Here is a 24,552-nt window from a genome sequence, read left to right as displayed (position 1 = left end):
CCTACTTATTATGGCTGTCTACTAATTTGCTATCGGAATCGATGCTTCGCCTTTCGGGCGGAACTGCGACTTTTTCGACAACGAGAGAATTAAAAAAATATCCCAGCCAACCAGTCATATGACGTGGGTCAAGCAGAGGATGACGAATCGTTCGCAGGAAGACGGCACAATGCAACAAAAAGGACGGACGGACGGACAGAAGACTCCAATTTCCAGCGTTGGTTAGTCTTCTGACATGCTTCATCGATTCCTTGATCACAGGCAGAGCCCCGTACAAGCAGATGAACCTGTAATCTCACTGAACAGACAATCTCGCCGCATGGCCTTTTGTTAAACGAGGGCACGATAAAGCGCTGATAAGAGTGTGGAATAATTGACATTGATGCAACGTGCGAGCATTGCGAAGTACCCCTTGAGACAAAACGACGTATTCGGGCCGATTGTCCGTGCTGCAGTTCGACACTAAACTATGTCTCTTTAGTTTTCCTCAGAAGCGCGCTTCATATTCAACGTAGCCATGGTGTTCAGGTGAGTAATTTAATTTCGCCTGACACTTGACTGCTCAAGCGGATAAACCATGTCATGAGCAGTGACAAGTCAACGGTAGGAAGGAGTTCAATTCAAACTATTATAAGTGGTTTTTTGGTTGGCTACTTTCATCGAATCACGTGTAAAATTATTCAGTGGCTCTTTCAGGTTCTTAGGGATTATTTAGGTTTATTGGTTTTAATATAACTTAGTTCTGTACTTTCTATATCTATGAGAATTTTGTCATGCTTTGATGCTTCAGGGGGCCGGAACTGGATTGTTTATATTAAACATAACACATGCTCAAAACGAAGTGTAGAGACCTCCAATCATCACCATTTTTTTTATTTGGCCTAGCAAAATTTTTAGCAAACCAAATAGAAATTTGTATAGCCAGATTTTTTACCTCTTCTTTGCTATAATTAGAATCACTATTGTCTATAAACGTCTAAGCTACACATATCTTAATACAAGAGGAGGCGAACATGTTTTTGGACGAAATGCTCAGTTTCCTTTGAGTTAATGTTGGGCAAGTCGCGCCACATGTTCCAGCTTATTTTCAGAATCCCGTCTTCATTCTGACCCGACTTCATCTGAGCGATGCCGTCTGAACTCGCCATTCTCTCCTATGTTGCAGGTCTTCGTCTAAAGCCCTCGTATTCTTCGCGGTCGCGTACATCGTCGTTTGCTGTTCCGGTACGTTTTAAGTTCACTAGTCCATGCCACAATTTCATTGACTACAAATGAAATCAAGCGGACTTTTTCTCACAACTCTACTAGGCTTGACATACTATCTCTAAATTTCTTCAGCTACTACTCCTACTCGCGCTAAGTAATTGTTGAGCTCTGAAAAATTCTGTTCACTCGTTGCTTCGCGTTTATTTTTCTTTTGGGTTTCCTTTACGAGTGATGGTAAATATTTTCAGGAAATGCAAACAACTTTCACTCTCAAGAAACGTAAATTTCCGAGACCTCTCGCTGGTCGAGCACACGGTGCGATGCACATCAATGTTCCTGAGAATACGTTCCACTGACAGTGAGAAAAAATTATTGTAGACAAAAAAAGCTTAGACAATTGGCTAACTTAATGGGTACAGATATAAAAAATTTCAATTTTTGTTATGAGACCTCTGAGCGGCATAAATGTCCTTTCTAACCGTACAACACAATATGCTCTCCGTAGCTTGCCAATATAAACAGATATTTCTGTAACGTATTCTGCTTTATTAAGAACTAAGTAAAGCAGCGCAACCGCTGCAGGGTAAAGTAAGGTAAAGTAGGGTAAAGCAGAAGCAACCGCCCTCTGGCGGCTGATGGGCGTCTCACAACGCTCGCATCGGGGAGGAGCACACCGGCATCGGAGACGTGGCACCTCGATTGCGCCCGAGATGAAAACCGACGATGCACCATCGGCGTTAGTCAGAGCAGCCAGTGAAATGTAAGATAACGCTTAACCTTGACGCTAAGCGCTCAGACCACTGAGCACAGGCGCAAGCAGCTCAGCAGAAACGCTTGTGCGCCAATAATGAGCGCGCGCACGACACTCTTGCCAGCGGCCGTAGGCCGAACGCAGCCCTGCTATGTGTACACCGAGCCGAGCCCCCATAGCGGTAAACGTTGATGGTGCGTCCACTTCGCCTCATTGTCGCCGCTGCCAAACGCACTGCTCGTCTCGGGAGTCAGTGTAACTGTGTTTCAGTGCAGGCCGCGCGCGCACCGTCGACAGCGGGACAGCACGGCGACGGCGACGGCGGCAACGACGGTCTGAATTGCGCCTCGAGCGTCGTGATAGTTGCTATCGCAATAAAAAGCTGTCTGAGAAGCTTGAAGAGTTTAGATTTGAATGCTTTGGGACAGTGAATGCGTGTAATATCTGCAACGTATTGATCCGCGATAAAGAAGTGAATGAACGGGCAATTCTTGCAAACACTCGTAAAAGCATTGATGAGCGCTAATAATTAAAGACTGTCACTGGAGTTAAGTGCGTTTTATTTGCAGCCTTCCACTATTGACGTATTTTGAAAAAAATCTTTACGATTTATATTTCGTATATCATGCAATTTGTTCACGTATGCGTGGGGCGGTGCGCGCTATAGATAAGGAGTTCCTGCACTACTAACCACTGCCGTTACTGAAGGCTTGCGCTGTCTCCATTCCTATTTGTCGTCGTCTTGCTGCAGTGTCTCGCGTTTCAGGAACACCAACCAACCCAAGGCCACAGACTGCTGCACATATGTATTGAACATTTTCCGGTAATTAGAGACGAATAAGTAAATGTCTTGCGTAGTTTTCCGTAATTTTCCGTAAATTGTTCCGTAATTTCCGTCATTATTTCAAGTGGAGGTCGATGGGTTTAACCTGAATCTAAATGAAATGCTGCGCAACCCACGTTCCATTGTTTCGCGTAATGCAACTAACAATTTTTTTTAATGGTGCTACCATGCACCAATTCTTCGTGTGATTTGTAGTCTATATTTGGACTAAGATATTTAACCTGTACACATTCCCTCGGAACGCCGCCAAAAATGCCTGGGCGCCGAACCGGCAACGTCGTGTTCGTCCTTGGAGGGACGCATACGCTGTAGCATCGATGCGCAACGCGTGATTTACAATGCTTTTCACGTTTACAGCTACTGCTGCTTCTGCGAAGAAACCCACGTTCTACACGTTCTGCGTCTGGGACGCCTTCTCCCGCTATCGACCGGCGCCGCACAACTTCAGCGCGAAAGACATCCCCGCCGAGCTGTGCGATGCGGTCATCTACTCACACGTGACCATCGACAACAAGACCGGCGCGATAAAGCTGACCGAGAAGGAGCTGAGCCTCGGTAAATACATCGTGCTCCTGTTACACCCAGCGTGTGTTGATTACTGCCTCTTGTAGTAGTGGCACGCATCCACCTTGAGACATCGGATAGCCCGTAAACGGGATATTTATTTATTTATTTATTTATTTATTTATTTATTTATTTATTTACCTACATAACCATTTAGGCATTGCAGTGAGAGGGCTCGATCACAGTGAAGCGAACAAACTACAGCAGTACCTGGGGAACATTCGTTGCAGCAAAACAAGCTAAATAAAAAGGAACAGTAAATGTAATATGTAAGAAAAGTAGCGCATGTGTAAAAAAGTTAAGGAAGCGCTTTAGGACCTTCAGTCAAACGAAAGGATCGCCACGCAACCACACAAGAACTTCATTCCAGTGCGACCGCCGTCACTACACATACTGAAGGTAAAACATCAGTCAGAGTTGGTTCCCACATAAAAAACATTTGCTGTTAATGCTTCATTCTGACGTATGCTAACAACTATAGCCCATGAATAGCACAGAAATTGAATAAGTAAGATTTCAAAATAAAGGCAAGAACTAAAGGGAAGAAAGGGCTTGATTCAGAAAAGAAGCTGTATCGTCCCTGAAAGTCGTAAACAACTAATCGAAGCTTCACGTCATTCTACCCAACACTTGATGTGCATTAGCAAAACAGTACAGCAACGTCTAACGTCTCACAAGTCCATCTAGAAAGCCGGTCATTCGAACAAATTCGTAGTAGGAGTATGGTATACCCCCTCCGTGTCCACCATATTTCTTTGAAAGTGAAGTGGGGAAACATGACCAATATGCTGAGCGAATTTGCCGCAACGTGGCGTAACTTGCTCTGCATACATGAAACGCCCACCTTCGGGAAGCACTGAGGTTCAAAGCCGATGGGAGCCTTAACGGGTCAGCGACCGAGATGACCAAAACACGCTTAGGGTATTAGTGGGGAAAAGCACGAAAGCCGAGATCAATACAGAGAAAGATAAGGTTACATTATACAGATAGAAAGTTTAGCAAGGAGAACGTAGGTAAATCTGAGACGGGCAAAATACTAGACTGCGGTGTATGTAGCAAATGTTAAAGCAAGCTACGTGACCATTTGCTTCATGAACCTTCGTAGCATTTCGTTTCTTTTGTTTTCAGCATAATTAAATTCGGGCATCGCCTGCAAAATTTCTTAATCTTTATGAACAATAGGGCAGAATATATGCATTGTCGCCCAGCTAACCGAGCTTTAAAACAGCACGGTTAATCGTGCACGATGAAAACGAAGTTAATATTGTTGAGAGTCATTTCGAGAAACCACCAATAATTTCTTTTATTTTCTGACATTCCATGATTTATTTAAAGGTGATTATATAACCCTGTAGCAACCGTCCGTCTGGTGCGCATTTTTGTAGCTAAATCCCGCACCCGACGGTGACGTACACCAGTGATCCCGTCATCCCGGCGGCAATCCATCACGCTAATTAGGCAATCCCCACTGTTTTGTCAGCAATAAAACGTTCCCTTGCTTTTTGGGATGTTTTTATCAGATGGCGTTCCTTGCCGCTAACTCTTCCACAATGCATTTGCTTTTTCTTCTCCCTTCCCGGTATACCTTTCTATCGACAACAAAAGCAGTACTTTCTGTCCTCGAGCTGTAAAGGCACGTTTCTTTTCTCCGTCGAAAACAGCATCCGACAACTTTTTTCACTCTTGTTCTAGTTATCAAGGTATGTATTAGGTTACTACAATTCAGGGTACATAACACGCTGGACGAAATTGCGGAAGCACAGATAATAGCGCAACTCGAAAGACTCTCCGGAACCAAGGCGGACAGAGAAATCATGGAAAATATGGGCATAAACTACCGCGAAATGAAGGGCCCCAAGACGCAGATCCAACTGGACGTCCGATCCGCAATAAACACGGTAAATATCCCGAAGAACATGCACCACGTGCACAATGTCGAGAGAAGCAAATGCCGCACGAAAATGATCCTCAAGAACCGCGGCGCGTGGGAGGGGATGCTCTTCGTAGACGCCGTCCGGTAACCCCGAAACCGGGACCAAATGGTGGTGTCGGAGGTGGCGAGGGTGCCTCCCTCTTCGCGATGGCGGTCGTAAATACGAAAGGAAAGACCGTGAAACCGAGCTCAATAAGTAACAGATCGTCGGAGGCAGCGGTAGAGATGGCAATCGAATTGGCCGTCATCAACGGTCGCCAACAAGACAGAACAATAATCAGCGACTCCAAGACGGCCATTTGGAACTTCACAAAGGGCTGTGTCTCCACCGAGGCGGCCAAAACCCTGAACCGCAGAGCAGAAGACTTCAATAACGGCATCATCATCATCATCATCATCATCATCATCATCATCATCATCATCATCATCAGCCTGGTTATGCCCACTGCAGGGCAAAGGCCTCTCCCATACTTCTCCAACTACCCCGGTCATGTACTAAGTGTGGCCATGTTGTCCCTGCAAACTTCTTCATCTCATCCGCCCACCTAACTTTCTGCCGCCCTCTGCTACGCTTTCCTTCCCTTGGAATCCATTCCGTAACTCTTAATGACCATCGGTTACCTTCTCTCCTCATTACGTGTCCTTCCCGTGCCCATTTCTTTTTCTTGATTTCAACTAAGATATTATTAACTCACGTTTGTTCCCTCACCCAATCTGCTCTTTTCTTATCCCTTAACGTTACACCTATCATTCTTCTTTCCATAGCTCGTTGTGTCGTCCTCAATTTAAGTAGAACCCTTTTCGTAAGCCTCAAGGTTTCTGCTCCGTACGTGAGTACTGGTAAGACACAGCTGTTATAAACTTTTCTCTTGAGGGATAATGGCAACCTGCTGTTCATGATCTGAGAATGCCTGCCAAACGCACCCCAGCCCATTCTTATTCTTCTGATTATTTCAGTCTCATGATCCGGATCCGCAGTCACTAGCTGTCCTAAGTAGATGTATTTCCTTACCACTTCCGGTGCCTCACTACCTATTGTAAACTGCTGTTCACTTCCGAGACTGTTAAACAATACTTTAGTTTTCTTCAGATTAATTTTTAGACCCACCCTTCGGCTTTGCCTCTCCAGATCAGTGAGCATGCATTGCAGTTGGTCCCATGAATAACGGCAAAATCACACCCAAATACCTCAAAAGGATCCCGGCACATATGGGAGAAGTAACCACGAATGCGCCTCCCAACCTCAACGAGAAGGCCCACCGAGCCGCGCAAGAACTAACCCACCGCGGTTCGGACAGGGAAGGCTTAACACCCCGCAACTCCCAGGGAAGTGGGGAGGACTGCGGCGGAGGCGACGACGACGAAGCAGCTATACAAGACGACAGGGACAGACTGGCCACGTACCACGACATACTGACACACTATACGAAACAAAGAGAAGCATGCCCACAACCCCATAAACAACTCGACAGGTCTCGAAAAACAGATTGGAGGAGGTTGCAAACCAGAACGTTCTGAAACCCAACACATTTAAACGGAATAAATGCAAGACAATGCCCAAACGCGAGCATCAAGCTCTGCAAGCACAAACACGCAGACATGGCACACATCTTATGGAAATGCACAGAGATCAGAGCATTATATGCAGGGGACAACATAGAACCGGACCTTCTCGAGGAGCGATGGCTAAGCGCTCTGACTAGCTCGGAACTACACGACCAACTATGGGCTATCCAGCGAGCCTGGGCAGCGGTATAATGCCCATAATGCCCGGGTGGCCTGAGCCCGAGCTGGCAACCTCGTAGGTCCTTTTCTCATTAAAGCTTTTTTTTTTTTCGTCCGTCCGTATGGTGGCGCGGCTCTCTTTCGTATTTCGCGGGCTTTCTGTCGGGCTTGTATAATAAGTTTTATGTGGCGCGTATTGAGCAACAGAAAGCTGGGATGGGAAATTTTTCGTGATGTTCTACAATTTTCTCATGTACGCTTTTGCTCTCAACGTAATAGACGAGTAGTTGATTAAGTAATAGTAACTACTTCTGTAATTAGGCGAAATACAACAATAATAGTCTGACTTGCTCCAAGCAGAGGCAAACAGCATTACCTTGCTTCTGTCCAGCTGTTGTGAATGGGAGGCATCGTTTCGACGCTTACGGATGCAGAGGCAGCGTCTGAAAGACTCCGGCATGTTCACGTATTTCTCGTAAATACAGCGCTGACAATCGCAATGGCCGCGTCAAGCACAAAACGCTGCCTGTGGTCGCCTACGCGTGCAACAATTAGCTCGAATACTTTAACCTCTTCCATCTCATTGTCTCTTATGCAAGAAGCGAACGGTCATATGTTTTACTGCCACCCACCATGTTGCTCAGCACCAGGAAACTTGCCTTCTTTCTATCCAGATCCAGAGGCCCGGTCTTACTCTAAATCATTCCTCTACAATCCGATATGGATGCTACCTCCACATCGTAAGTCATTCCTCTGTGTCTTTCTTTCCTTCTTTCGGTTGGGTGTGAAACTTATGTTTTACATATATTTACGGCGTTCACAGCAGCCTCGACCCGCAGTAGTTACAAAAACAAGAACGGCCGTGTACCATACACTGGGTGGACGTTAAGGACCGCAGGTGGTCAAAATTATTCCGGAGTCTCGCACTACGCCGTGTCTCATAATCATATGCTGTTTTAGGAACGTAGGCCCTCATAATTTCCTTTTAATTTTAGCGTTGGTCAGCCGAATTGATGGCTAGACGACACTCGTTTCAACGATTGACGTCAAGAGTTGACATGGTGCAAAATCATCTTAAAACTGAATTTCCGCGTAGCCAACCTACACAGCTTTGAACTGATAGGAGTGTGTGGCTGCGTTTAACTTGGCCCTTTCTTAATTTTGCGGCTGCGCGCACGGAATAGGCAGAAATTCCGCTTTTTGACGCAAGCATCGCCCTGTAAGCTTCTGACAACGAGTGCATACGGAGCACAAATGTGAAATGAAACACTTAACCTGCGTTCAAATGACATTTCCTGCTGGAATGCCGAGTCCGAACACCATTTTCTACTATCTGCAGTATATTTGTTGCGATAAGGATTGCGCGTTTCGAACATTTCTGATTTGGCCGCTAGAATAAGGAAAATAGGGGGTGTTGAAATACAATTTAGTGTTCCTTGGAGAATAAGGGGAGTTCTCGGTTTGTCACGCATGTGACTACCTTTTATCCAGCATTCTTCGCAACTAAGTCTTGTTTCGCGTTACTTAAATGCGCAGTCTATCTATCTATCTACCTGTCTCTCTCTCTCTCTCTCTTTCTGCCTGCCAATCTAATCACGCGCCTCATACTTTATCCCCCGGCGAATATACGTCACGATAATCATAAGCAGCTGAGTCTTTGCACCGGCATGGCGAAATCCTCTCACAGCAGTCTCCAAATACTTCATTTAACGCGACAGCGCTAAGGGCCTCACGTCGCAGAAAATCCGGTGTCGGTGGCGGCGGCGGTGTCTCCGGCCAAGAAAATAATCTCAAACCACGCATCCCGATCCACGCAGACCCTCCGCGTGGCGCAGATGCGTTATTGAAATAATTGAACTTCTCGGAGTGCGATGCGTCAGAAAATTCGTAAAGGACGACTCGCACTCAACCTACAGATACGATAGCGTCGGATTGTAATTTTAATATATGAGAAAACATAACTCTGTTACGAAGGAACTCAAACGTAAACCCCTTTTAACGGGAGAGCGGTTTCCAGCTGCCGTTTCAGGTTTATCTCAGTAGGAGCGGCGCCGCCGGCTCAACACAAGAACCATGGAAGCTCGCTTTCGCGCATATATAGCGTTCGCCGCCAGTGTTTCCGGGAATACATTACGGGTACATCTGCCCGTAAGTTTTCCAGCTGCAGTTTATGCATAAACTGCAGCTGCCCGGAAGCGTGAGGAGCAGTCAGGGATCTCTGAATGCTATCGCGTTCCATCCTCAAGGCGAAGCTTAAGCGTCCTCCAAACTTTTCTCAGTCAACTACATTTTACGCCAGTAATCCAAATCTCATCACACCTCATAACATCGACGGCCTTTGCGTTCCATTCACGCTCTATCTGTAACTAAAACAAACTGCTGGTCATCCGCTTTACGAATAGCATCGCAGAGTGGCCAGCTCGAATTCTTCCGGTTAATCTCAACTATTAGAGTTTCGGCTTCCCACGCTTGCTCTCTAATCCATGCCGCCATCTTTTGAAGTCTTCTAACATTACTCCCAGTGTCAACTTCTTTTTTTCTTCGTTCCGTCAAGCTTGAGTAAAAATGCGCGTTTGTTTTTCCTTATTCTTCTCCACAAGGCGGATTTCGGGAAATGAGCGAGCTGAAGAAGAGGAACCCGAAACTGAAGCTGCTGCTCGGAATCGGTGGCCCGCACGAGACAGTGGAGAGGTACTGGCAGTTCCTGCGGCAGATGCACCTCTACAGGGACATGGTGATCAGCATCTCGCAGTGGGTCAAGACGTACGGCTTGGACGGCATCGTTGTCGACTTCTTTTCCGGCTCAAGGACAGCGCAGGACACGGTCTGGACGTGGGACACGGCTAAATTCATACACCCTTTCTTATGGGTAAGGCTTACGTGTCACTCTAGCATCGCAGACATTCCACGAGACAGGGACAGGGGCGCTATAACGTAAAACTATTCCAAAATTTTCTATTCCAATTCTGCTATCGACCCTCCACGATTGGTCAAAAACTTTTTTCGACCACCCCCACTTCACCTGTCTGTCACGCGACGTCACGAAAACTGCGATAGCTCCCCTATCTGATATGATGTGTACATACTGATTATGCATGATTTCACAGAAAAAAGAAAAACAGTTATTTCTGATTCGACCCCTTTTCGCCATTGGCCCTCGGCTATTGGTAAGAAGTTTTCGGGCTGCACCCACTTCACCTGCCTGTCACGCGACGTCACAAAACCGCACAAACTCACCGCGTCAAAGGGACGTATACGCGATAAAGATGCATTAATATGCCGAACAAAACTGAGTTTCCTTCTGAATAGCCGCAGGCTGCCCCGTTCCGAAAGGAATAAAAGATGGCTGCCGCCGATCGCTGAGACGCTGGCTACTCGAAACTGCCGGAGAGCATGGATGTATTTGCGTATAATAAAACTTCTTGCGTGGCCGTGTAACGTTTTCGAGCACTTTCGGCACGTTTACCACCTCATTCTGCCAACTCTTCTTTGCTGAGGGTAAGCTTTAGTGTCATTCTTAAGCTTCCGTTGCATGCCGCTGCGATTTTCGACCAACCACCACAAGCTAAGTAAGGGAAAGCCGACCAATCGCAGACGCCGGCACCACCCTCTTCATCCGGTTATCGATTTTCAGTGCACTAGCTCTGCCCCAGCGGATCCCTCTCCACTTGAGCGTTCTCCTTGTCTCTTGTCAGCCAATTAGATACGACAAGCCGCTCAGTGTAGGCAATGTTATTCGTTTTTCAAGCAAACAAAAGTGACCTCCTATGGACGAGGAGAGTGTTCGATTGGGCTGTACAGACAACCCTGTGTGTGACCGCCCGGTGCTTGCGTCGGTGGTTACGCAAATTTGACGTCAGGAGATTGAAATAGAAACATATTGGAATAGTTTTACGTTATAGCGCCCCAGATTTCTACACGACTGACAAGTGCAGACATTGCGACTCTAGAGCCACCCTGGAGGATATCCTGTGGGAATGTACGGATATAATACACGATAACGCTGATGCAGCCTCAACAGCGACAGCCTCCGCGCGCGCTGGGAATTTGCGTTGCTCAGCTCGGACCTGCAGCACCAACTCCGGGCCGTCCAGCGAGCCGAGGAAGCTGCCAAGGGCCAACAACCCGTGGCCGAAACCTAGGCGGGGTCCAGGCCCACCCCACCAAATCGCAGGGCACTGAATAAAATTACTTGAGTGAATGAATATAATCAACCTCTTGCCACAGAATTAACGAAAACAGAGTTGAAAAAGAGTACTTAGTTATTCCAAAGTATTTTTCTGCTGCCTTATGTGTCCCTATAATATGGTTCTACACCCTTCTTTCTGGAATGTCGGCAGGTGCTGTGCGGTGTTGTTGCTGCTTGCTCCATCCACTTCTCGCATTCGTTTCGATGTGTTCACGCGTTTGCATGTCTCCGAGTATCTCATTTGCCTTCCCATGCTTGTCATATTTATTTATTTATTTATTTATTTATTTATTTGCAGGAAATACGGGAGAGGTTCAAAGGATATATAGCAAAGTGGCACATCATCCTGACTCTGCCCGCTTTCGACAGTTCCACGCACCACCTGTTCAACGTTAACAGGCTCTCAGAGTGAGTTGGGAACGAGCCTTGCTTGCGCGAATCCAACTTCACTGCATGCTGACGCGGGGAAAACGATAAGGCGCAGCAGGCAAGATTTTTTTTTTTTTTTCTCAGTATCAAGATGTCGCAAATGGTTATCCCACAAAAACGAAAGAAAGGCTACAGGCCTGCGCGGCCGCACGCAGCCCAGTCACCGCGTAGGAGCGGCTCCATAGGAGCTCCAACTTTTGGCTCCACGCACAACAGGGTAAACGAACAGCCCGCCCGGCATCGACGGCAAGCTACGCCTTGTGCGGCGGCTTGTACTGCGCATTATTATAATTAGGCTGCTTTCTTTATTTTCACTCGAATGTGTGCACGTTTACTCACAATTTGCTTTTACGATTCTGACTTGATCGACAATTTTCGATGTCGAACATAAATTATACATAAACGCATATTTACGACTATTACATTTTAATTTGTACTTCTTGTGCAGCGCTGTTTCTGTTTCAGGAAGTTTTAATGTGCCAGCACTGTTAAACTCGAGTATTATTGCTTTATAGAATCAGACCAACTGTACCGCTTCTTTATTTGCATTTGTCGCCCGACCCCTCTTCATATGTCGAGCCTTCGACGGTAACTTGAATAATAAATGCTTGTTGCCTGGAAGGACGACATAGGACGTCTTCGTGCATACATTAATAGCACGTACGATGGTGGGTTCAGCCCGATGTTTCTTGGTTGCAGCCGCGCGCGTAGATCTACGTTTTGCTTCTTCAGCAGCGATTCGTAACTTGCGAGGCGTCGTGACGTGTGCGCCAGACTACGCCATGTCACATCATCGATGTTGTCATCGATGTCATGATGTCATGATGTGACATCGATGTCACATCATAACGATGATGTTGATGGTGACTATGGTAATTTATTTTCATACCCTTCGAAACGGGGCGGTGAGAAACCATCGCTATGCCTGCTTGACTTAACCAGGTCCAGCCACGTGCAGCATGCAAGTGCTACGTGCAAGTGCCACGTGCAACTGCTGCATGCCGGGGCACCTGGTGGAATACAACCGCCACTGCAATGCAAAGTGTGACACGTATCGACGTTGCGCGGCGCCCGTGTCACATCGCGTGACAAATGGCGCGACGCGATGCTAAGTAGGACGATCCTTTCTTGGCATGCCCTTTGGAACGGGACACTGAACAAACAGTCACCTAGCCGCGTTGCAATCGCGTTTCTCCGTTTCTCTACGTGCCTTTCGCGGTGTTGCTCGTCATCCTACCAAACGCAGCAGCATAATACGACGACGAAAAGCGGGCGATTAGTAGCAAGTGCATACGCACCTTTTAGATAGCTGCCACGGGAGTTTCTGCGCTTACTTTTTGTTTCACTTTATCGGTTTGTTTGCGCATTACTTATGGGAATGCTGTACCAGTACGCCTAATCCTCCTCGTTGCTGTGTTTCTAACCCTTCTCTCTTAGATGCGCGTACGCCGGGCTTGTCTTTGTTTCACAGCATGGCTGCAGACATATTCCTGGAAGCGCAGATCACATTCATGCGTCTGTTACCTTTCTTTTTTCAGAGTGGTCAACTTCTTCTTTGTAAAAAGCAGCGACTGCCAAGAGTTTCCGCAAGGCGCAGGGCTGAACGTGTCAAAGACCATGGACATGTCTGATGTAAGCACGTAATTTATCTAAGTGTGGTTTGTTGCTGAGCGAGTTGGTTGAATACTGAGGAATGAATAATAGCACAAGGAAATAAATGTTTGACTAAATATTAAGGAACAAAGGGGGGGGGGGGGGGGGCATATTCTTTTTTCCTTTATGGTTTAATATGGGCGGATCGATATCGACATTGGAGAACCTTGACGCCAATAAATGTACGCTCAAATATCATATTCCCAGCACGAAACCACGGAATAATTGCGTCTCATACGCTTGCATGTCGCTCAGCTCCTCCCTGTATTTGCTTCCTTTTCCCGATTACCTCGATTGCGAAATCCGTAATGTGAGCAAGAAAGGCATCTTTTGTTAAAGAAAGTTTAAGTGAATCACTCGCACAATAATGAGGCAGTCGTGAGGCTTTCTCACGAACTCTTACAGACCCGCTTTGTCCTCCAGTAGATTTAAGTTGTCTAGAGAAAACATACTGACCGTTTTATTGGTGTGATAAACTTCAGCTATGGTGCATGTACTTCCAGAAGAAGCGTTAAATAAGGGTTCAAATACAATATCCCTCAAACAGTCGAAATTATAAATAAATTAAGCTTCCTCCACACAGCTAATATACAGACTTCATGCAGAAATCGTCCTTGAGATTTGTGTTCACGGCTCATTGCAGCTCTGTGTCGTCATTACGTCATCTTTTGATAGATGCCTGCGCATATATCTCATTTAAGAGACACGTTTCAATATGTAGCCTAATTTCCTTGTTCTCCGTTCCGTTTCTCGCAGATTGACAGACTCGAGCTCATCGTCAAGAGAGGCGCCGAGCGCTCGAGGGTGGTGCCGGAAGTGACGTTGTCGGGTCGCACGTACTCGGCTACGGGTTCAGGCTTCGGAAGGCACATTGTGTTCGAGGGCCGACAGGCTAATTACACCAAGCAGAATGGATTCCTGTCATCCTTCGAGGTGAGAAGACGCAGTGTTACTCCGCTGTAACGAACTCTAAGGCGCAGCATTACTGCGCCAGTCGAACTACCAGAACGCAGTGCGTGTTATTAATGTATGCACGAAGAGATCCTATGTCGTCCTTCAAGCCAACAAGTATTTATTATTCAAGTTACCGTTGAAGGCTCGACATATGAAGAGGGGGCGGGGGACAAATGCCAAATAAAGAAGCGTTACAGTTGCTTTGATTCTATAAAGCAATAATACTCGAGTTTAAGAGTGCAGGCATATACAAACTTCCCGAGACAAAAACGACGCAGTACAATGAGTACAAGATAAAATGTAGTAGTCGTAAAGATGCGTTTATGTATAATTTATGTTTGACATCAAAAATTGTCGATTAACTTATAATCGTAAAAGTAAATTGTGAGTAAACGTGCACACATGCGAGCGAAAATAAAAAAGCAGCATAATTATATTAATGTGCACTCTGGAAAAACGAAATATGAGGAAATTACAATGGAGATGAAAAATGGTAAGACAATGTGCTCGCTTTGCCAATGTAAACATAAAGTAGGTATTTTCTTTCTTCGAGCTAAAAGAAAGCGTAAATGAACACTGTTAAAGCAAATTTTCATTAAACAAATAGTGGTTCATACCAGAGACTACCTATATTGGAAAATCGAGGGCCATCAATATTCGTCATTATCAGTTAAATCTTCAGAGCTATTTTCACTAGTGAATGAAAACCACCTTTAGCTATATGGTATCGCCCCAGTTCTGCGCGAATCGAACCCCGGCCTACTCCCAGAAATTTTCGAATTTAACACCTTCATTTTATCTTCTACCATCTTCGACTGCAGTTCCCTTCACTTGCCGCACGTTCTGTTGCTCCAAAAAGCCATCTGCATTAAGGCTCGCACAACCTATGACCTGCCTGACGCCATCTTTTGTTCCATTAAGGCGAGAAGGCCTTAAGTGGTTTGTTGCAATTACTCATGCCTAAAAAGTCCGGCCTCTAGTCGAGTGGTACAAAAATATCATAATCAGCAACGGCTCGCGCTTAGATGCAATCGCTAAGCATGCTAAGATGCAATCGCTCGTACCCCCGTAAGCAATGCCTCATACCCGTAAGCAAGCAAAAAAATGCAACGGCTCATACCCCCTTAAGGAAGAGGCTACAAGCGCTCAGCAAAGGGAAGCGGACAGGGCATGCATTCGCTGAAATCACCCATACAACACAAAGAACAGCATACGTTTCAATAAAGAACAAGGTCAAACAAGCATCCAAACAATCAATAAAGCGTTGCCTACCCCCCTAGGAAGTACGCTCGCCAAGCGAGAAACGAGAGACGGGACTAGCGGACCGGCGGGAGCAAGGCGTTCGGCCGTTAGTGTTGCTTCCCCCTGCTGAGAGGATCCAACGTAAAGTCGAAAAGAAACGTCGTTGTCGTGAGTCTGACCATGCTATAAGTTCGCGCGAAGCCGCAGCTAAGCGTCGCAAACGAGCCAGAGAAGCCGGAGAAGCCGAACTGCGAAAGCAGCAACGCGACGATGGGAGACGGCAACGTAGGGAGGAGGCCGAAGCTCGCAGGCAATGGCTTGCCTCCCGTGTACTTCACGCTGCGGCTCGTCATGACTTGCAAGAAGCCTGACCCCTCCCATCAATCACTTAATACATTACCAAGTGTGCGGCAGGCGTTCGCCTTCAAGTGTTACAGTAGTGTAACATGCTGCTGGACTTATTTCTAGTCAAGCTTTGTCTTTCTCTACTTTATAAAAAACTAGCCGAAAGTTTCGTTGCGGTCGGCTAGACGAATTGGATTCAACATATGCTGCCCACTTGGTGTAAACACTGTAGAGTCTCGCATTATTTCCACTGTTTATGGATAGGGTCCAGAAACTTAGGGTGTCAGACTTTTTCATAGGATATTCTTGAAATACCAATAAGTCTAAAGGCTAGGCCGACACAATGAAACACGTACATCGTAAAGCAACTCTGTAGTTACCTATATAGCACACATTGTCTATACACGGGCAAGAGTCCAAATTAAGCAAGTTCTTGTTCGTACGACGTTCGTTAATAATATCTCAAGCATCACGATAGGCTGCCAGCTGCTCCTACAAACAAGTCTCGATTTTTCTTTTGTATTCTTTTTTTTTTTGTAGGTGCAAGGCTCAGGTTTATTTAATGAGCATTTGCTGCGGATGTCACTGAGAAATACTGTGACACCTTGGCTTCGGTATATTTGCCACATTTATGCGCAAAGGGCGACTTCACAGTGACAAAAATATTATTTATTACAGGAAGATCTGCGCACATATTAACAAAGCTTTTCGTTCGTAGCTGTTATTGGCTTTTCGCGCGCTCGCATTCGCTAGAGATGTATCCACCTTGAAGATTGGCTAGAATTTCCTCTCATGAAAAATAGCTTTAGCGTAAGCGTTCTCTATTTCTATCTTTTTTGTGTGTGTGTGTGTGTGTGTGTGTGAATACGGGCACCGAATTTGCGCAGTTTGGCAGAGGACATTAGGAATACAGCAAGACAGAGCGAGCAAGAAAAGTGCGGGCCTAAGCATCGCCATGCTGCCACTCTTGTGTCAGAAATAAGTGTCTGAAAGAATGGCTGTTGAGATGCTTTTCTCGAGGCTTCGTGCTCACCTGTGTTCCAGGTATGCTCCGAGATGCAAAGCGGCTGGGAGCAGGGACGCTCCAGCCAAGGGGCCTGTCCGTTTCTGAAGAAGGACGAAGAATACGTGGCCTACGAGGACGACGAGAGCATTCGTCTCAAGGTAGCGCATATTAATACCATAAGACCTTTTCATTGGTTTCACATACACCTGGCAGCGGAAAATGCGGCGGCAGCAGGTGTGAACTCCAACTTGTTTTTTTTTTGTTTTTTTTTTGTTTTTTGTTTTTTTGTCGTAGGAGCTCTTCATTTTTGGCAGGCAGCTTCCGCTACTGTAATGCCCATGCTACCATTGACTGTTGCCTATTCTTACAAAATCCAGTGTACAAATATATTTTTTGCATTCGGGCCTTAGCGTCCGTCAGCGCTAGTATAAGGTTAAGCCAAAAGCAAAGTTGTCGGTCACGGTCACAAAACCCTCAGGCATTGCCTGAAAGATGGCACTTTCGAGGGATGGCAGATAAAACTATACTCGACGGTTTAACGAGGTGACCTTACAGGCAAAGCATGCTCCTTTGAGACATTATTCCTTATTAGGCGTTCTCAGATAATATAAAGCTGGAGAACTGTTATGTGCCATAGTAAAAGAGGGCTAGGGAACTGCGTATTGGTGCGTGCCCATTTCTCTTTTCCCAGTTCATTAAATTGCTAAAATCTGCAGATGATAAAGCAGAATTGCTCAAGAACAGGCAAAATAAATTATCACATACCAACCAACCAGTCGTTAGGTTATAACATATACAGAGTGTCCCACATAATTTGAGCCAAGAATTTAAAAATGAGAGGTGCATCGGAATAGAATTAAAAAGAACCCATACTATTCGCAGTAGCCTATGGTAGCTCAGACAATTTTTTTTGTTTTCCCCATAACTCCCTAATTAATTTACTTTAATTGCCCAACTTTTCAATTATTGGCTGAGGACTCCAAGCATGATATGCAGATTTGTAGAGCACCTTCAGAAACCACCGATCGAGTTGTTTCCTTTACGATACGTCTCACGTAGCCCTTTTGTCAGGGTTGCAAAAAGAAGCCGGCGAAATATAAAAAAATTACCGACGATTACGTTACTTCCTAATGCGAAATTTGAGCGCAGCAAATAAGCTGTTTCACCTTTTCGATAGATTGAGGCAAAGAAATCGAGCAACACATGTATGCGCTATCACAGAATTTTTTTTTTTTATTTTTCACACGTATTCCTTTAACAAAGACTCCACTAACAGTTCTTGACAGTCATGAAGGAAGCTTTGTGGTCGGAGAAATAGACTGATATATGTTCGACTTGGTACACCAATGCTTGATTCTCAAAGACGAGATCTGTACAAGTGCCTCGCGAGGTTGTCACAGCCGTGGGACGCGTTACGAGCGAGAGGAACGGGATGTTCTCCCGCATAAGTGTTAGGAAATTGCTGTTTGTCTTTATGTCAACATTAAAGTCCCCCACTACTAACATCGGTGTGGATCGATGGACGGTCAATGCGAGTTGCAGGAAGTGCACGACGTCTTTCGTGAGTGCGGTAGGGGCGAAGTAGGCAGCTACTACCAGCAAGATAATTTCGCAGTGGCGAACGGCAGCGGCAATTTCGGCTCGGGCGGTGCACATATACAGATCCGCCGCCACCGATCTGGCTCTCTGATTGCCACCGCACAGGGCGAACGGCAGCGGCAATTTCGGCTCGGGCGGTGCACATATACAGATCCGCCGCCACCGATCTGGCTCTCTGATTGCCACCGCACAGGGGTTGGATTGGAGGAGGAGCGAAGAAAGGAATTAAGTTCGAGCCGGCGCTTTGACAACCGGAGACTCGCAGGAAGAGGGGGGAGGGGGGCGGCGTGTACACCCAGCGGCAAACGATGGGGGCAGAAGCGCGCGCAGCAAGCGGACAACACGATAAAGGGAGGAGGGAAGAGATAGCAGCGACTGACTGATGCCGCTGACGCCTCTTTCTGCATGGCGGCGACGGTGTTCTATGCAGTCACGTTATCTTGACTCTCTAGCGGCGTCAGCGGCATCCAGCGGTATCAGTCGGTCGCTGCTAGCGCTGGGGGGATGAAAGGGGGGCGGAGCTGGTTACGAGGCCGACGACAACGCCGACGACGACGCGAAACCCAGGAACGGACGCCAAAGAGCTGCGCTCTAAAAAACAGCCATGTGATGGAGCGTTTGCGCAGTTGTATTGCGCTGCACTCAAGCGTGCGTGTCGCGAACAAGGTAGGCTGCATCGTGACTGGCGACGAGGAAACGTTAAGGCGTTCTTTATCTCATCGACAGCGTTCGGCCAGCAGAGTGCATTTTGGTCGTCATCCGACCGGAGCCGGCCAAGTTGATGTAACAGAGGCTCATTGAAGCGCCTCTGGTGGCATATACCGAACATTACATATCCAATGAGCCAGGCTAGGGCGATGGTTGGTTTGAAATCCGGTTCACTCACAGAACAGCAGTCCGATGCTCTACCCATTAAACCATGGGCAACATATTGACCCAAATTGGCGGCGGAACGGTAAGGTGTGGACAGAGAAACATGCCAAATGCTGGGTTAAGTTCCCAAAAGAATAATAATCACATTAATAACGTGGGCGTGTTGCCTGTATCCGGAAAAAAATGTGGTACTAATGCGCTAGCTTTCTTAGGGTACATCATGCACTTTCCGAGGGCATAAGAAAGAAGCTGTACCGGAAAGAAAAATGTGGTATTTCAGTAAACCCTATTTCTCCTGCTGCGGTCGTAGTTCGTCGCTCTTTGATGCTCGTTTTGTTTTGCTGCATCGCAGGCAAAAATGATCATGGGTCGCAAGTACCGCGGCGCAGTCATCAGAAGCGTGGACCTGGACGACTACAACTCGCAATGCGCGGGAAAGTCTAACCTTCTCAACGGCCTTCGCTCCAGCTTCAAGGAAGCAACTGACGACATGGACTATCCTTACGATCCTCCGAACGCGGCGTGGTGGGACGCAGACATTCCCAAAATGAGGCCCACCGTGGCACCGCTACCAAAGCCAACAACGACCAACGCAAAGAAGGTATCGACACGATCCCAGCTCGAGACCAACACATCAACGAACCCGCAGAAAGGTCCAACGGGCAAGGAAACAGCTCCTTCACCAAACACTGCTGCGACGTCGCCGGCAGACGTACCTGCGTCGAAAGTTCCAGCGGAAGTTCAGAGTACGCCTGCGAAGGTGCTGCCAGCAGAGACCACCACCTCGCCCGGTCGCGGTGACCTACTGAGAGTGACGTCCACAGAATCGTCTGCGACGTCCACAGAATCGCCTGTGACGTCATCGAAACTCGCAACTGGTGCAACCACAGCGACGGAGAGGAGCAAGAATGTCTGCAAAGGAGCCAAAGACAACACGATGCTGCCACATGAGTCAGACTGCAGCAAGTACTATCACTGCGTGCATTCGACGTCGCATGTCAAGGACTGCGCGCCGAATACAATCTTTGACATTGAGCGCCAAATATGCAACTGGCCGGCGATCACCAACCGGCCCGAATGCAAGTTGTCTTGATGTCCTGCGTTTAGCTGAACACATGTTTGTGTACGGTAGCGGCCTTGCGATATCCTTGTTTTTGTTTCAATAAATCATATATCTTCATTTGCATTGAGTGTAGCGAGTGACACGCTGGACATATATAGACATAGCATATTAGTGCGAACGCCAGAGTTCGTTCAAATATTCAAGCGACGACGACTGACGCGCTCCAAGTTATAAGCGTTTTTACCTTAAACACGTCTGAAATAGAAAGCAGTAGATTTACACTGAGCTGCAGCTATGAATTAGGTGCCGTACTTACTGAACAATACCTTAGAACCTAGGCACACGATCAGCGCCAGAAATGGATCATAAAGGTAGACAACTCCTTATCGTGCTTTGTCAGTCATCCCCGAGATAACCTCCTTGGACCATGCACGTGGCTCCGCAGTTCTCTTTCTTCATCATGGTCGCATTTTGGCATGCAGCAGCTGCTAGTTCGTGTACATGGTGCGCCCTTCTTCTAAGTTCATTTCTCAATGCAAGCTGCAGCCACGGCAAATAAAAACTATCAAACACGAGTGTGGTGTGAACGCGCAGACCTTGCCTACACCTTCCTATACAAAATCATGTGACGTACCGACAGATATACTGACATTTTTATTTTTCATTTCATTTAGGTCGTTTCCTTGTAGAGACAAAAACAATTTCGAGGCAGCAGGCCACCTCCGTGGCCATGCTCGCGGATTCACAACCAAACTGAGGAACCGTATTCAAAACAACGCTCGATGAATCTCTAGGTATGCGACTCCAGCGTTGGTCAGGAACTCAAATCCTGCCCTTTCTTTGTATTGTTCTCCGTTTTTGCCCCTCCCCCAATATAGTGCAGCCAAAGGGGCTCTGTCCCGGTTACGCTTCCTGGCTTTGGTTATACCACTGGCGCCTTTCTACCTGCCTCTCTCCTTGCGCGATTCGACGCACGTATACACGTCGTATACAAGCCATAAACACTTCCCATGCACTTTTAGCGTCGTCATCAGCCACTGTTACACATGACTGCCGGGTGATAAGGGCCAGCATCGACGGACGCAACGCTGCCCCAGAGAAGCAACCGCATGGCCTCAGAGTTCAGTGACTTGAAACACGTGAACCGTGCAGGCAGAAATAACCGTGCCAAGCGCGAGGAGCAACCAGTAGACAAGGCTCAAATATTACACGGACAGCCGAGGTGTAATCGCTTTTAAAACGACACTATACCGGCACCCTACGTAAACGGTAATCGTCCCAAATCGCAGTAAACAAAGCGTAATTTTACGTTTTACAAGAGTAAAATATTTCTTTAAAGCTCTCGAATGCTTGTAAAGTAAATTTCTGCAAGTGGTGTAATAATTCAGAATACATCAAGCTTGCGGTCGTACGCGCCGACACCGATAACACGGTCTTCATTCTGCGCTAATTGAATTGCTAGTGCGTCTTGTTCTGTTTTGTTTTTTCTAGGACAGCGGAACGTTTGTAGGCGTTTCAAACAGCCATAAACAAGGATTTAGCAATTTTTCATTTAACCCTTAGTTAACCCACTCACATCAAAATTTTTCCGCGCATTTGCACTAACATTCGCTACATTCCCTTTGAACACAAACGCCGAGGAATTATTTATTTCTCCCCGCAGACCATGAAAAGCCGCTTATAAACTTTTCGGGCGCTTCTAGTCGCACTAACGGCGTAGCTGCAAATGGAGCTTGCGCTGTCGAGTTTGCATAGTTCGTGCCTCCTCTGCAAGGTTGCGTGTCATTACATTCAGTGGCAACACCAGGAGCCAGATTTCGCAGCAAAGCTATTCACATTAAATTATATTCATACTCCGCCTTTGAGGAAACGAGAAGCAAGTCAGGTTTATTAGTTGCATAGGAACTGAGGCGCCGAGATCCGGGTCTCTACGTTTGCCCTAAGATTCCAGGCACAGCAAATTATTGATGCATAGTGCATCAGGCGCCGGAGTTCACAAAGCTTTCCGATCGTAAGAGCTGTTTGCCACTGACCGGCCGCCTTGTATAATAATTTGTCCCACGTCACCCGTGGCTGGCATATTCTTTTACGAAAAATTGTAGTGCAATAATTTTTCTTTTAATGCGTTTAGCATTCTTTGGGCACTAATCACGATTTCTTGCGACTGCTAACTGTCTTCGTGGGCCGATCACGAAGATAATCAGCCTAACGCATGAGTGAAATCCGCATGGTGGTACCGGTGCTGAGGGGAGCGTTCTCTCATACTTCCCTGCTGTCATTGACGCTTAAACGCTGCGCCTGTGGTCGCGGACACCACCCGGGATTGCGAACTGATCTTTGGTGAAGTGGCCAGTTGGCCGCCCGCGTGCATGTGAGGAACGATAGGTAGGGGGGGGGTCACCACCCGTAACACGTAGCGTCACTGTCAGGCACTAATAACCTCCTCCCAAAGCGCGCTAAGCACATACTTGGATAGCAACCGAGGATGTTTCTTTACAATTTTTTTTTTTGTGGGTCGTTTGGAGCCACCATACATCTGCTAACGGTTGTGGAGACACTTTCCGATCCTACCATGGAGCTTCCGGGACGGTTGTCGCTTGGTAACGCTGACCGAAAGTCACTATTGCATGGGCTCTCGTGTCGTAGCAGCCGTGTTACGGCCATGTTTCGCCATACGACCTAACAAATGATAAGGAATGAACTATATCATTGATGATTAAAATCCATTACAAAATACGATAAGTCTCTCTAGAGCTATGACTACAATCTGGTTTTTGTTGGCAGCGAAATATATTCTGTTAAAATAACTACATTTACGGTCTGCTGCAGAACTCGAGAGTGGCGGCTGCGCGGGGTAATATTCCCGCAGCAGCTTGATTAGTATTTCATCAGTGACAGAATATCGTTGGCAAAGCATTGTTACGGAACACGCGTGACCTCCTTATCCAAAGATAAGAGCGTCAATTACAAGAATGGCGCAGCACAGGCATGAGCGTCGACAGTGGTCCGTTATCACGAGTTATCTATTTGGATGTAAATGTTTCATCAAAGCCAGCAAGTTCGGTTGAAGCCTTCGCTTCGCCGAAAGAGCGCTCGGTACGGGGAGTGTGACGCAATACCAGTGACACATGAATCACCTTTTCTAAGTCTCATTTTTTACATTGCCATCCGTGCTCGCCTGCCAGCACCAGTTGTTACATTCAGAACGTGCGCTCCGGCTCTGTTGTAGAATGCACGCTCGGTATTTTTGATAAGCATTTTATTCATCTTCGTTTGGAACCGAAATATCGATTACAGGTGAACATTTCGTTCTTTTCTTTTTTTTCTTACGTCAGTCACGCTGGAAGTATTAAAAGTACTGAAAGGAGGTGGGCGGGGGGGGGGGGGGGGGGGGGCACGATGCGCTACTATACGCAATTCACTTTCTTTATTTCCGTGTTTCAGGAGTTCAGCTATGGTTCCAGGATTGCGTTTGGCTGCATGCATTTTTCTCCTGACCAGAGGTACGTTTCGCGGGTCTCAGCACTTTCTAGATTCGGATTAAAGCTGACAAACTCGACTGTCGTCTTCATCGAGCTTTCCTTACGCACGACAAACCTCGTTGTAATATTTTATGCTTTCAGGCAGATCTATAACTACAGGAGATGCAACAAGGCGCGCGGTAGCGCATCTGGATTTCTTTTTATGTAGGAACTCGACTTTATTTTAACCGTTTATGCACCTATCACATAGAAAGCTATTGCATATAGGCTGCAAAATAGTCTCTCACAATATTCATTGTACAGCCACTTTTTCGTCAACACACTTCAGTTAGGTCTAGATAAGTGCACTCTTTATAGCTTTTAAAAGCGGACTACCGTGAGCTCTAATTATCCTACAAGGTTACTTCGAACCTTTCCGCAGTGTTCTCCATATTTTTCGTCAAACTTGCACTTCGCCAGTTCAAATATGCAATCATTCGTCCTAATCTCCAGCGCTGATGAACAGGACGATGTCATCTGCAAACAGAAGGTTGTTGAGAGGGTCCCAATTGATTATCGCATCTGATTCTTCTCACTCTAGCTGCTTCTTCCAAGCGCTGCATGCTTGGATGAAGCATTCAAGCTTCTTTGGTTAGGTTATGTCTCCAGGCATTGTATAGATGAGTCGTGTTGCCACATACTCCCCTTCATTAGG

At 46.7% G+C, this 24,552-nt stretch overlaps 2 protein-coding genes across 5 annotated transcripts in view; both read left to right on the top strand.

Moving 5' to 3' along the window:
* The first annotated feature begins 408 nt into the window (after window positions 1-408).
* LOC126533769 (chitinase-3-like protein 1) lies at window positions 409-20,499 on the top strand. Its single transcript, XM_050180961.3, has 10 exons — window positions 409-528; window positions 1,166-1,224; window positions 3,159-3,356; window positions 7,698-7,763; window positions 9,624-9,892; window positions 11,511-11,620; window positions 13,180-13,273; window positions 14,051-14,227; window positions 16,880-16,999; window positions 19,666-20,499. The coding sequence occupies exons 1-10, from the start codon at window positions 518-520 to the stop codon at window positions 20,404-20,406; spliced, it is 1,845 nt and encodes a 614-aa protein (XP_050036918.1). The 5' UTR covers window positions 409-517; the 3' UTR covers window positions 20,407-20,499.
* Window positions 20,500-23,395: 2,896 nt separating this feature from the next.
* LOC126534502 (uncharacterized) overlaps window positions 23,396-24,552 on the top strand; it is a 34,347-nt gene continuing 33,190 nt past the window's right edge. The window contains exons 1-2 of one of the 4 annotated variants that reach the window (XM_055072321.2): window positions 23,396-23,673; window positions 23,821-23,879. In XM_055072321.2, the coding sequence (XP_054928296.1) occupies window positions 23,831-23,879 (49 nt within the window). In that variant the 5' untranslated portion in view covers window positions 23,396-23,673; window positions 23,821-23,830. The remainder of the gene's footprint in view (window positions 23,674-23,820; window positions 23,880-24,552) is intronic. The other 3 variants (XM_055072319.2, XM_055072320.2, XM_055072322.2) reach the window with 3 other exon arrangements.

Source organism: Dermacentor andersoni, chromosome 7, assembly GCF_023375885.2.
Source record: "Dermacentor andersoni chromosome 7, qqDerAnde1_hic_scaffold, whole genome shotgun sequence".
Classification (NCBI taxonomy): Eukaryota; Metazoa; Arthropoda; class Arachnida; order Ixodida; family Ixodidae; genus Dermacentor; species Dermacentor andersoni.
This window is presented reverse-complemented; position numbering and strand designations above follow the sequence as displayed.